This window comes from Patiria miniata, unplaced genomic scaffold, assembly GCF_015706575.1.
Source record: "Patiria miniata isolate m_02_andy unplaced genomic scaffold, ASM1570657v1 HiC_scaffold_18, whole genome shotgun sequence".
Taxonomy (NCBI): domain Eukaryota; kingdom Metazoa; phylum Echinodermata; class Asteroidea; order Valvatida; family Asterinidae; genus Patiria; species Patiria miniata.
The window spans coordinates 5,766,254-5,780,504 of NW_024037056.1; the positions used below are offsets into that span (position 1 = coordinate 5,766,254).

Below are 14,251 nucleotides of genomic sequence, written 5' to 3' on the forward strand. Positions count from 1 at the left end.
AATCCTGACTATACGTGATAACTTCATTATATTAGTTTACCTACAGTCTTGCTGGAGGTGCACATTTTGGCATGCAACATGATTTGCCGGAACAGTTTCATGGAGAAATTGCAGACGAGAGCATGGAGACAACGAGAGAGGGGAGAGACATGGGTTACGTGGCAGATGTTCAATGGAAAGTGCCCCAGGGTGGGGGGGGGGGGGGGAGAGAGGGGGAGCTTTAATCCCGACTAGACTTGATAACTTCATTATATTACCTACAGTCTTGCTGGAGGTACACATTTTGGCATGCAACACGATTTGCCGGAACAGTTTCATGGAGAAATTGCAGACGAGAACCGTCTCCTTTTTAAGGCTCGAGTTGGTATCATATGACTAGATATAGATCACATGATTCTGTAACACAAGTCACATTATTTCATAAATTTCTCCATTTATTCAGAACTATTCAGATTTCCCCTGTAGTTACTGTTTTGGAGGACATGTTTAACCCAAACTCTCCAGGCATTTTTGCTAGGATGCAGCCTCAATCCTGCAAAATCCTCAAATTGCCTCCGTGTAAACATTGCATACAGCCTCAATCCTGCAAAAGTATCTGTTATTTCTTGAATGTGGTCCTTGGAGGGGTGACCACTGCCTCAATCCTGCAAAATCCTCCAGCAATCACTGTCAATGTGTTGAGGCAGAGCCAGTGACATCCTGGAGCAGTACGGAGGATTTCAAGTATAATCTACCTAAATAATCTAGGCCTAAATTTATGCACTGCTGAGCATTATAAACAACACAAGGTCTGGCCCAAGACCTTGAAACAGTGCATCCTCCAAAATCAGCCACTCAAATAGCCTCAATCCTGCAAAATCCTCCCCTTCGCAAAGAGGAATTTAGAGGATTTGGGAAGTAAATGTTGGGAACAAAAAACAAAGTGTATTACAAATTAAATGATGAGAAACATGATTAGGTTATAAATCCCAATTTGGTTACTTTTTGAAAAATACATGTACTTATAAATTGACAAGATAAGACATACAGTGTACTGTAGGGTTCCGTTGGGCTGGCTAAACAGCGGGCTTCGTCTCATAGCGTCTTTCTTAGGAAGATCCTCCATATCTGCATGGGGAAAAAAAGAACAAAGAGACATGAAAAATCTATTTTTTTTGTTATGCCTTAGAGGGGCAATCAGCGGGGGGCAATATGGGCAATCAGCAGGGCTCCACAGAAGCCATGTAGGAAGCTGGAAGGAAGAAAGAGCCTCTTTAAGAAAACGGCTTGCACAGTGGGAAAATGTGAAAACCAATAAGAAAGCTTAATAAGATCACGTACTTCAAATATTATTGGCAAGAACAAATTTGCTGCACGGCAGTTTGCTGACAGATTGACGGAAGAATGCGATAAGTTCTCCCTTGTCGCCAAACTGTTCTTATAACCAGGTTAGGCTTACTGCAGACTGCAGTGTCAAATATACTGAACAAATTCTGGAGATGTATGTTACATATATTGACCCCTAGCAGACTTACATAAAGCACTAGTCACGTGCACTTCAGCACAACTATAAGCTGGTAAACACATCAAGCTTAATTTGGGTTAGCGTTAATATACATGCAGTCTGCTCCCTGTGTTAGCTGTACATTGCCAGTTATCAAAATTGCTAAGCATGAACTTGAAATACCCCTCTGACTGTTAGACCTAACACACATTTTCCAATACAGTTGTTGTGTACATTTGGTATCCTTCCTTTGTATAGGAAATACTTGAAACTTGGTACCCCGGAACAAGTACATTACTTATACACATGTACAGTCTAAAATCAATTTGCAATACATGTTTGCAGCACTAAGATGACCTGACCTATATTATACAGATTGTACACGTTTCTGCAGCACAGGCTACATTTGAAGTATTCGTCCTCTCTAAGATAAACGATATGGTTCGGTGATTTAATTACATACCATACTACTGTATTGTCCTCCTAGTCAAGCATTTTATGTCTCCAATGATAACTCTGTATCAGTGTTTCCCCTGGCTAATGAACTGAGCGAGGTGGTAACAATTCAAGTTGATGATTGAAATGAAATTTACGCAGTCTGCAAACTGAAAAGAATGCAGCGCTCACAAAAATGCGCGATGATTCCAAAAACACATCGAAATTGTGAGTTCTTGATACATGGAGGTAAAGGAAAACGCTCAATATATTACACAAAATGAAAGTTTTTCAATTGATATTTCCTTTTCTGCCAATCTTCACAGCGAGGTGGTGATATTGGCAAAAATTGAGCGAGGTGGTCACTGAAAGTAGCGAGGTGGGCCACCTCACATTTGAATGGGCAGGGGAAACACTGCTCTGTATCAACAGTGGTGTGAGTGACCACTGATAAAAAATAGCTAAAAATAGCTGAAAAAGGTGTTCAAAAAATACTTTTGTACACAGCAAGTGAGGGGAAAAAGCTTTATCCAAAACAAAAAAAGCTGAAATCTTCTATTAAGCTGAGATTTCACACCCCTGTATCAATTTGTAACACATCACTGCACACACACACAGTCATGTTTTACCCTACATGACTCTGGAGGACAAGGCATTGTCTTTCCCTTTGTCCCTATAAGATGTGATCTGCCCCACAAAAATTGGTATTCAGCCGTGTTGTACAATATCGTGTAATGGCCCGCTCAATGTCGAGAGGGTGAAAATGTGATGTTCATTTTTTTTGTCGCGAATGACATCTTTAATACCTTACATGTAAGTTTCATGGTTCATTCACAGACATGTTGATTTCGATTATTAAAGTGGGAAAAAATGTAAGTTGCCCAAATCTACAACAGAGCCAGCTATTTCAAACCATGGTTTCTCTGTTGAGTACCGGTAGTCTGAACTACAAGGAAGTAATTAAATATGCAAATTATATGGAAAAGTGGGAGGGGCTATGGAGCTCTATTATACCAAATGAAAGCTTACGTTGTGGGCTTTTCAACCATGTATATTTAAAGGGAAGATACAACATTTGCAAACATCAAAAAACAAAATGATCAAATTATCACGAAATACCTTACTGAATTGAAAGGGAATGACAGTCTAAAGCATCCTGTAAAATCGTGGCTCCTGGTGTGCTGACATTTTCAAGAAAAACTGTATTTTTCCAACGCTGGTCGGCCGACCAGTGTTGGAAAACACTGGCTTTTTCAAAAACTGTTTTCATATTTAGTTATTCCGCATTTTCTTTGCAATAGATTACACACCTGTGAAGGGGTACAAACCTGCTAGAGTGATTCTTTGACCTTACAATTCCCCAAAGTCTTTACGTTTCTCTGTTTCATCAATAAGTGGGGTCGGGGAACCAGACTACAAGAAAATGATTGGTTTTCTTAGTTTTTCCAGCATAAACAAGCCCAAAATGTGAAACAAGTCAGTTGAACAATATTTGCTATGACATACTGATCCTCCAAATCCATTTATTTCTGAAAATTGTAGCAAAAGCAAATGTTGTACATTCCCTTTAACTCAATTTAACCTTTTTGTGACATAAATACTTTTTTGGTGGAGCAGGTCACATATACAATGTAACATTCTCCCATAGACTGGCACACCAACTCACAATTGAGGACCGTTTTCAACAAAAAAAAGAATTAACATCTCAAGAACAACAAAGAATCTGTTGTTCTCCCTTATGTAGGTTGGGTGAAAGAGCTGTTGTGTACACAACAGCTCTTTCACCCAACCTACATAAATACACACGCCACATATGAAATTCATCCTCTTTAAATGAACTAATATAGTAATAAATAACAGGATGCAATAATAAAATACATGAACAAACTCACTTGCATTATAGTCCCCTTATAGTAAAGCATTTTAGGCTGAAATGGTGACTCTGTGCACAGGTCACATTATGGTATTGTCTCTCTTCTGATATGAACACCAGAATGCACTCATTAAACACACAGTGGTGGAGCATTTAATGCCTCAGTTGGTGTCACTCTTATCAATGTCCTTGGCATGGGGACATGACCCCAACAACAATGGTGGGCCATTAGCAACCTAAATTACTTTAACAGACCACTTGCAAAAGGCCTTTAGTGCCTAGACACCTGCCAATTAATCAATGCAACCACTGATTGCTTGAGTGGTTTGTATCGGATTGTGATTTGGTTTTCATTTTCAAGTTTTTCAGGCAGTTGATATTTCAGGAGCAATAAGTGGTATATTATCCAGTAAAATCAATTGAAAAAGAAATAGACATGCATGTGTGCATGTAACAATCCTTCATAGATACATGTACAGTGTACATTATACATACATGTACATGTATATAAATGTATATGCCATTTTAAAGAAAAAAAACCACCAAAAACCACACATGAACAATCACAGGGCATGTTAAATTAGAGTGTTAGTGCAGGCAGTGTTAGGCTGACTAAAAATGTTAGGATGCAAGACGAGTCATTTCCTACATGCACATGTATGATGACTTCCTTAACAAAAGAAAGGTCAGTCATAGTGCAATTTGCACATGCATCAATAGCTATGCAAATTAGGCAGTTAATGGGGATGCATGTAGTTTGTAATATAACAAGTATCGGTACCAGTGTACAAAAGCAATTTTATGCTTATAATTAAGTTTTATGTGGGTCATCTATAAATGGAGACAATTTCAAGGATGCAACTGTTAGTATGGTATACGTTTAACTGCAACATAATGGAGATTAATTCTTTCACACACATCCGCAGAAACGTACATTTGTGAGAATCAGCATACAGGCACAAAAAGGATGTCTAACGGTACCTCTAAATATTAAAATTCAAAATTTTAAATACGGTCAAACCATGTTTTCATCTATTATTTTTATATGGGCAATACTTTCACTTTCTCTAGTAAATCTAGTTAATTTTTAAAGACCATATTTCCTCTTAGGATGTTATCACTGTTAACATTCTTTAAATCAATAAACCAAAAAAAAAAGAAGTCTGGTTCGATTCTGCATACATTCTGCCACTCCATACCATATTACTACAATGTAGCAACTCGACAGCCACATCGTTCATTTGCAAACAGTCCAAAGTCCATCTCGTCTGGAGGAAATCGTTACACAAGGAATAACGATTTTACAACGGTGAAACGTTTATGGAGAGGATATATATTAAGGTCTTAGCTTGACAACATATCGCCGGATGCCGGACCCACGAAGAACAAATTTGACAAGAAACTCATTACAGCAATGAACAGTTCCTCAGACATGATCAGGTTTCTTGCCCACACAGTTTTGTTTGAAGTGATGTATGTGTTGACATTGCAGCACACGTACATACTTGTCCATTTACATAGTATTCTAAACTTATGTTTAATTTTCGATTTTTATAAGGACAGAAAACCAAATTCATTCAATAGAATTTCCATCAGATCTTCCACTTTTGTATGCATGTACATCAAAATCTTTGGAAACAAATTGCTACATATGCATGATGGAAATTATAAAGAAAAAATTGTATTCTAAACATTTATTTTGACTTGTGAGCTACAGCGTTGGAAAATCCTTAGCATCGTCACCAAAAATAAAGAATAGTTTGAAATATTTCGAAATGAGTAAAACAGCTGTGAACTGCTTTCTGACTGGTTTGACCTGAAATATACAAATCAAACAAACAAGACAGCCTGACGTTGCGATCTTAACAAGATCTTCCTCAGTAATGTAACACGTTTGAAATAATTCAAGCATATGACAAGTCTTTTGTACGAAATGTGTCAAACATCCAATTTCTGAGCAAGTAAACACACAACGATCGAGAAATTTGTGTGAAAGACTGTCAATGTAAACGTAGCACAACTTGTCAAATTTACTTCCTTCCCACATTGCCGAATCTAATATGATACACCCTTAATGTGGAAAATAATCCTGTGCAAATTTACATACAAGTATTTGGCCCGATCTACAGCTGTACACCCCGGCCCAACATAATGTAAATTGCAAACGAGCATATGCACACTTTCCGCTCCAGGTAAACAAAGCTGCAAGGTCTAGCTTGCACTTACTGAGAGCTGGGCTCTTTAAGACTTACGGTAGTCTCGGAAAGACGTCATTCGGGAATCGAGAACGCGAATGACGTTTGACAGGAGAAAATGCCGTGATCGCTGCCGAGGGAGTTTAAATAAAAATCGGCAGGGCTTTTGGGTCACTGCTGATATAAGGGAATTTTGTTTTTTATTACATCAATATGCAAACAAGTTTAATTTCCCTGGAGTATCGGAAAGCTGTGTCCACTGATGTAGTTGGAAGATGCGGCTTGCAAACTGTGAAAATGTCAGCCTGAAAGGATCGGTGTTACCGTAGATCTAGGCCAGTGAAAGTGTGCCACACTGATAATAACGACGCATATCTAGGATTTTCTGTAATGTGTACGTGGGTACATACATATGTTGGTGATAAAAAAGACATACATGTTCATGACCACATTTACGTTCGAGATTAAATCTAACTTTACTTTATGTGTAATGACAGTTACATAATGCAGTACAGATGTACAGTATAGCAAATGTTATTCAAAAATACCAAAAATTGGTTTACTTTAAATGACGTTTTTATCGAGACTGAATTCTGCATGAGTCTTGAGTATTTAGAATCGTGACAAACAATAGGCTACTACAAACTGTTTCTCAAACTGAGTAGCCCGAAAACTATACATTGTCAAGCAAGTACCGGTAGGGCCTATGAATTCAGTCATAGAATCTTTCTCAAACAAATTTTGTTTGGATTGAAACTTGGGTCTGTCTTAATTTTTACAAAGGTGTAAAACACTGCCATAAAAATTCAAATGTCAGTGCATGTATACATGTACAGGATACTAATTTTGCAGAGTTTTACAAACTCCTACGCTGTAATTGTCATATTTCCAGAAGACACTTTATGTGCATGAGCCTGCATGCACAGAGAGTATACGTTTACAATTCCCCAGAGGATGCTTTGTCCTATCGACGACAAAATTATTCATATTTCCTCAAATGAAAGGAAAGTCACCGCGCCTTTGGCAGGAGCAGGGCAGGAGACTGCAAGGGAGCATGAGATAATCCATATCGCCATGGCAACTGTCGTTAAGGTCTCCACAATGCCATCTTTTGGGTTAGTGTTATTGTTTTGCACGTCGATGGGGCCAGCACCTGCAGGTCACACAGATGGGAGATATTGGGCAGATTCTCCGAGTGGTACTTTTGTGAAAATACCTGGTGTGGCAATATGTGTAGATTTTATCTTGACTCACTTAAAAATTTTGATACATGTTAAATCCTGCCTGATTCCTCCAAAATCATCCACTGTGTAGGAACCCGGGGTTTTTTTGCAGCTTTTTCGAGAACCGCTCGCCAAAACAACTTCAAACTTGGCACTGCACATTCTGTTGCCCCCGAGCAATACACCCGCTGATTTTCAACTTCATACGGTGCCCGGTTTTGGAGATAATCGACGTACAGACAGACAGACAGAGATTCCTGGAATTATAGTATAGATAACACCTGCAGAATCCTGGCTCTTCCATATGATTAATGTCACCTTACAATCTGAATCTTTGTAAATTGTGCGACCAATTATCCGAATCAGGTAATACCCTTCACAAATCCTGACACTGACAACCAGCAATTTGACTAATGAGCGTCAGGATAATGGCATCTCTGATCGGAGCTAATGCACGACGCCGTAAAAAGACCATTAATACTAATAGCTATCGTTTCATACCCTCACAGATGAACGTGAGCGGGCAAGGCTAATGCTTGTTTATGACGCTCATGTCATCGGGCTAAAACACTGTACATGCGCATACATGACTACATTTGTTAATGCGAAGGCGGTGGGTTCACCGTGGGGATCATCTGAGCTGCCGAAGGCCGACAAGCCACCATGCTGAAATAATTGCCGTCATTTTCTACATGTACTATGTACATATATGCACTGTTAACATGACTAGGGAGTGCGGGACATGCTCTCGCAATCAAAATGATGCTTAACGTTGCATTTATCAAAGTCTTTGGTTGCACTTTTGAGTTATACACTTTTGTTACACAGGGGCACGCATGAGTAAACATCTAGTCATGCTAGTGAATTCATTGAATTAAAATAACAAAACACCTCCGGTTTAAACCTAGTACATCATTTACAGTGGTACCGGTACGTCATTAAAACTCCCTAGGCATTTTTGCTAGGATGTAACCTCAATCCTCCAAAATTCTCCAACTGCCTCCATGTAAAAAATAGCATACAGCCTCAATCCTCCAAAATCATCTGTTATTTCTGAATGTGGTCCTTGGAGGGGTGGCCACTGCCTCAATCCTGCAAAATCCTCCGGCAATCACTGTCAATATGTTGAGGCAGAGCCAGTGACATCCTGGAGCAGTGCGGAGGATTTCAAGTATAATCTAGGCCTAAATTTATGCACGGCTGAGCATAAACACTACAAGGTCAAGCCCATGCAGCTCAATCCTGCAAAATCCTTAATTTTGCTAAGAGGATTTTGGAGGATTTGGGAAGGTTAGGGTTAACGTTTTCACTAAGTGCAAAGTGTTCCTAGAACTAACGGCACTCAACCACAACAAAAACTAGCCATGCGCAACAACCACTAGCTCTATAGAACAACATACCACAGATAAACCAATTCATTTGAAATCTGTATTTTTTTCCCCTAATGAATAACTAATAAGAACATCTTACGAACGCCAGTCAGCCGTGCCGCAAATTAATCGCGCATTTCCCCCTCAAGGTTGGGGAATCTCTGCACGTCTCGTGCCGTCCAAATGACACCTTATTAAATATTTACGCTGGGATTTTTTCTGACCTGCATGCATGCCTGAACATAGAAGCTCCGTCGGATTGCTAATGCTATGCATGATGTAACGCTTCAGCACGAGTCCCTTGAATAAACTGGAATGTCAATTTATGTCTGATTTCTGACCCACACATAGTGTATACATGTAGCTGAGCTAACTTTGAATAGTTAATGCAGCTTTGGTATGCACTGTCCAGAAACTGAAATTACAATAGAGCATTGGACTTTCTCTAATTGCTTACAATAGACCTTATGCGTAAGAGCGGAGTTAGAGGGCAATGGTTTTGTATCACTTGAACATGCATGAGCAAGCCTTTTTGTGCCTCCTTTGATAAATTTAAAGAATGCCCACTAAGCCCCCCCAACATAATTAGATATTAGAATGCAATCTAGACCATTCTTTGACAACCGCTGGTTGGCAAAACTATGGAACGCCAACAACACAAAAATAAAGAATAATTATTTTTTTTCAAAAATATCATTGTATTGTTGAAAATACAAAATAATCAACAAATGCTACAAAAGACTTTAAGAGCCCATGTAATGTAATTCTTTTAAGGCCAAAAAACAAAATAGTTCTGCTTCCGATTACATGGCATTCGAAAATAGGGTAGGTACCGTAGGTAGGGAATTTTTTTTTGTTGCCAATTTTTTTTGTGTACGATCATATGGAGGTGTCTGCGTGTAGTCAAGGTTAAAAGGTATAAAGCGATGGTTTATGGGTGTTTTTTCCTCATTTTCCAATAAAAAAATTAGGGTAGGGGCTGTCAGAATAGGGTAGGTAGTGAAACCGGAAGCAGAACTATTATTTTTTTTGGCCTAGTGATATCCTTGAAAATGCACCTTTGTGTCCCATTTAACCTTATTTTCAATTGTCGTTTTGCCATTTTTAAGAGGGGTATTTTGGTGCCCTTTTTTTGCTTTTATGCTAATGCAAATTTCCATATTCATGAGCAAAACTACGATATCATTCCAGGCAGAAACTTCAATCTTATAAATGTTTCTGCACAAAAAGTTGCCAGAATTTTTGATATTTTGCTGTCATAAATCTTCTCTTTGGTGATTTGTTGTTGCGTCAGTACATGGCAGTAAGCCAACAAGCAACCCTTTCTCACAAATGTTTTCAATGAGCAAATGTTCGGTTCACATTTTGAACAGAAACCCCTAAATTGAACAGTGTCTTCCTGAGATTACATCACAGCAACAGCACCGTCAGACTGGGAAAACATGGAATTTAAAAAAAAAGGTTTACAGTAAAAACAACAACAAAAAGGGATGTCAAATAGTTTTCATAGTAGAAATTTGTACAAAATGTGTTCGCTTGGAATCTTTAATAAAAAATACTTCTTTCTTACACAATGAGGATGTTAACATGCATTTGTGGGGGGCAAAATCTGCAGCCAACTGTGACTTCAATTGATGCCCTTGTGGCAGTCCATACAAAATTGCGCTCAGTGTTTACAAAAAAAAAAGATCTATAAATAGAGAGTGAGATTACAGTAGAGCGTGAGACCTTTTCTGACTGTTTACAGTATTTTGCTGCACAAGAATGGATGCATGAACTGTGTATTTAAGTTAGTGAAGAAATTGGACCCTCATTTGACATCTCCAAATTTACTGCGCTGTTAATTATGCCGAAGTAGTTTTGTCCCTTACTTCACCTTCCATGTTATTACACACATGAAACCCATTATATGATTGTTATCCACTTTGGATTCTGGAATGTTAAGCAGCTTGCTGATCATTCTGTGATCAGGATATATACAGGGTGTATAAAAACCAAAGGTAATCCAACAATAATAGGTAAATACATGTATGTAGAAGTTATAAGCTTGAACACTGTCTAAGTGGCTTCATCTTAAAGGGTAGTTCATTAGCTTTTTATTGATATCTTATTTGCATCTCTTCTGTCATGGATAACTGAGCACCATTGATTTCAAAACAAAGGCCAAAAACCTCCGTTTCCAAGTTTGCTGAATAAGTGGTGAGTTAAAGGGAATATACAACATTTGCAAACATCGAAAAATAAAACTACCAAGTTTTTAAGAAATACCTTACTAGGATGTTGGTAAATGACAGTCTAAAACATCCTGTAAACTTATGGCATCTGGTGTGAAGTCATTTTCAAGAAAATGGTATTTTTGTATACATTTCCAACGGTGGTCGGCCGACCACCGTTGGAAAAACCTAACTTTATTTCAACTACTGCTCCAAATTTACCTTTTTTTCAGTCCAAATTTTGTTTGGTATTGGTTACATGTTCATAAACGGGTGCAGGCCAGCTAGACTGGTTTCCTTACCTTACAATTTTCAGGCATCAATAAATTGATTCATTTCATCTTTAGTGGAGTCAGGGAGCCAGACTACTTGAACATTTTTGTTTTTCTTGGTTTTTCCAGCATTTTCGAACACAAAACTTTAAACTCGTCAGTGTAACAGTATTTGATCTATTATACTAACCCCTCAAATAGTTCATTTCTGAAAATTACAGCAAAAGCCAATGATGTATATTCCCTTTATGGTTTGTGCCGTATTTAAGGAACTCAATAAACAATAACATGTACATGTACATACCGGTACCTGGATTAAAGTAGATCTAACATACCTGGACTTTCCAACAATAAACACAATCTGCAATACCTGGACAGTATATGCACAGTGATGCATGGTTAATCAGATTTCCTCTTTGTTGAAATACATCGTCTGATTGAATTAGTGAAGTCTTTGTACATGTACATGATTTAGAGATGACATTGTCAATTTAACGAAAACAAGTCTGAAAAGTGGATGAAGGCCTGCAAGATTAATTCCTTAAACTCAATGTCTTTATCTCAGATGAAAAGGCCTGATTTCAGATGAATGCTCATCATGATTGCTTTTTCCTTTCAGCTTGCACGTACCTTTACAATAATTTGATAAAGTCATTTTCATATTTTCAAACTGGAAGGACAGTATACAAATATAACATGATTTGAGGGTGGACAGTCGATATTCGCTCCCCGAGGTATTGGAGGTTGACAAACTAGTTCCCTCGGCAACTAGTTTGTCAACTTCCAATACCGAGGGGAGCTAATAATATCGGCTGTCCACCCGAAATTAACCATGTTATATTTGTTTTACTATACCTAGTACATATTCAGCGCCGATTTGTATTTGTTATTTCGTTGCAGTATGCACCTCAAACAATTTATTTTTGGAAAAACTTGTCCAGTTCATCAAAAGAATCGTATTGCTCAACTTCACTGGTTCTGTTCGTTTACAAAACAGTGCAGCTGTAAATAGGTACAGTAGTTTGTGTACAACATTCTTTTGTACAGCAGGTATCTTTAGTGTCCATAAATATTCTCTAGTTCGGCACCATTGAGCTTGGGAAAATAACGCGCCGTGCAACCATATCTTCGTGTGTGTGTAAGCTCGTTTGGGCGATGTTCGCGCGTGCGTACTACACCCGTGCGACAGTTCGACGAATGCTTTGTAAAGCGCATGCGTAGTAGACTGTCGCACAGGTAACCCGTGCGACAGTCTACTACGCATGCGTATTTACCCTGTGCGTGAATCCTCGCGCCCGCTCTTGGTAAACAGCAAAAATAACATCTGGCATGTGATGGTGAATTGACCAGAGAGAGTTCGGCTCTCGATCATGAATATGTATGAGGTATAGTAATAATACAGACGGAACCATGCTGGCAGCACAGTAATGTACATTGTACATGTATTTACAGACAATTTGTCAGGGTCTGTGTATGGGATAGTACTTAAACTGTGGCCTTGTCATGACAATCAGTATGAGATGCCTAGATACATACATGTACATTGTACATGCATGCACCATATGTACAATACATGCTACAAAATCAGGTGTGCAGCCATGCATGCAACTTCCACGCCTACATGGTCTAGAGAGCCAGAAATGTGTACATGATATTGACTACATATGGCACAGTAATGTCTTCGATACATTGCATTGGCCTCACTGTCAGGCCTCGTTAGGAGCTTTGGGTCTCATGGCAGGTGTTGGATCCCTGGAGTTAGAAATACTCTGGGAATTGCCGACTGAATGGTTTTTAATGTACTTGAATGTACTCGCACTATAGAGTGCAGTATGCTCTCATTTTTCAGCTGGTCAAAAAGAATGTGTTTGTCGCATTTCTGGGCTGAAAAGCTTTACTACCGTTCAGAATTACTCCAGGCGCAAACACTACTTAAAGCTACAGTCCATCATTTGCAGCTATCCAAAAAGTTACTAATATAATTATTGTAATGAAAAGCATACTTGGTTTAAATATAATAATGGGACTAAACTCCTTGTGAAATTGTTCTTTCTGGCATGCTGTCATTTTTAAGAAATCAATGAAAGAAGGCCATTTCCAACGATGCGTCTAAAGACGCACTCTTGGAAATTCCTGTTCGTAGTTTGTTTTAATTCGGCGAAGCGTCCTCCAAAATCAGCCACACATTTTTGCCATGTAGATTCAATTCTGCAAAATTCTCAATTTTGCAAAGAGCATTTTGGAGGATTTGGGAGGGTTAAGATTATTAAATAAAGTATTGTATGATTAACATTATGTGGTGTACATGTACACATATGGTACCGTATGTGCATATGTTCAATTGTAAACAGTACAATTGAACATGTAATCATGGAGGTACATGCATCAGTAAATGTCCATAAACATAATGCATAATTTCAATTTCATAATGCATAGTCTCATCATCAGATTACAAAAATTATTCACAACATCCACTCAAATCATCGCTTCCAAAGTTCATCCTGGAACGTGCCACATCTGTCGTCAACGGCAACCACTCGTCATAATTCCATACATCATCGACCACGTACAAATGCCCACGGTTCCCATCTTCTTCAAAGGCTACACTTGCGTCCGTCCGTGGGGAAATCGCCAGCGGTTTCTGTTACGCAAATGTTATAAGGTAAATTGAAGATCGGGTATACGGTGTCGCCTTCACCTGAAATAAATTGATAGCGCTTCCCTTTAAAATGTCAGCTTTGGTTTACTTGACGGTCGAGTGTTTGTGATAACTTGACATTTCTCCAGTCGGTCTAAGCGGACCACCTGCGTAAAACTCTGACGTGCCAGATTCAAGGAGATAGGTAATAAATTTGACTTGCGATGACAAGCATAAAGGGAAGATATGCGCAACTTAATTAATTCTTGTTGATCTTAGCATTGCTATAAAAGTGCTACATGTTAAGTCCAACACTTTCCATCATTTTTTGTGTGTGGAGAAATGTCTTGCTTAAAGACGGAAATGTTAGGTCAGCTAATTTTGTTGATTTGAATATTTCAGATCAATCCAGTCAGAAAGCAGTTTGATTCTTTTTCAATTACTATTTTAAAACCCTCCTGCTATCTGAACAGTCACAGACAGTCAAAAAACAATCAAACCTCGTCCCCTGCCACATCGCGTAAAGCTGCAATTCAAAACAATTTAAAA

The 14,251-nt window shown here is 38.6% G+C and overlaps 1 protein-coding gene across 6 annotated transcripts in view; it reads right to left on the reverse strand.

Moving 5' to 3' along the window:
- LOC119724399 (nuclear receptor coactivator 7-like) overlaps positions 1-14,251 on the reverse strand; it is a 67,030-nt gene that overhangs the window by 38,653 nt on the left and 14,126 nt on the right. For all 6 annotated transcript variants that reach the window (XM_038195433.1, XM_038195437.1, XM_038195431.1 and 3 more), the window contains one exon: positions 1,028-1,107. In XM_038195433.1, coding sequence (XP_038051361.1) covers positions 1,028-1,107 — 80 coding nt within the window. The remainder of the gene's footprint in view (positions 1-1,027; positions 1,108-14,251) is intronic.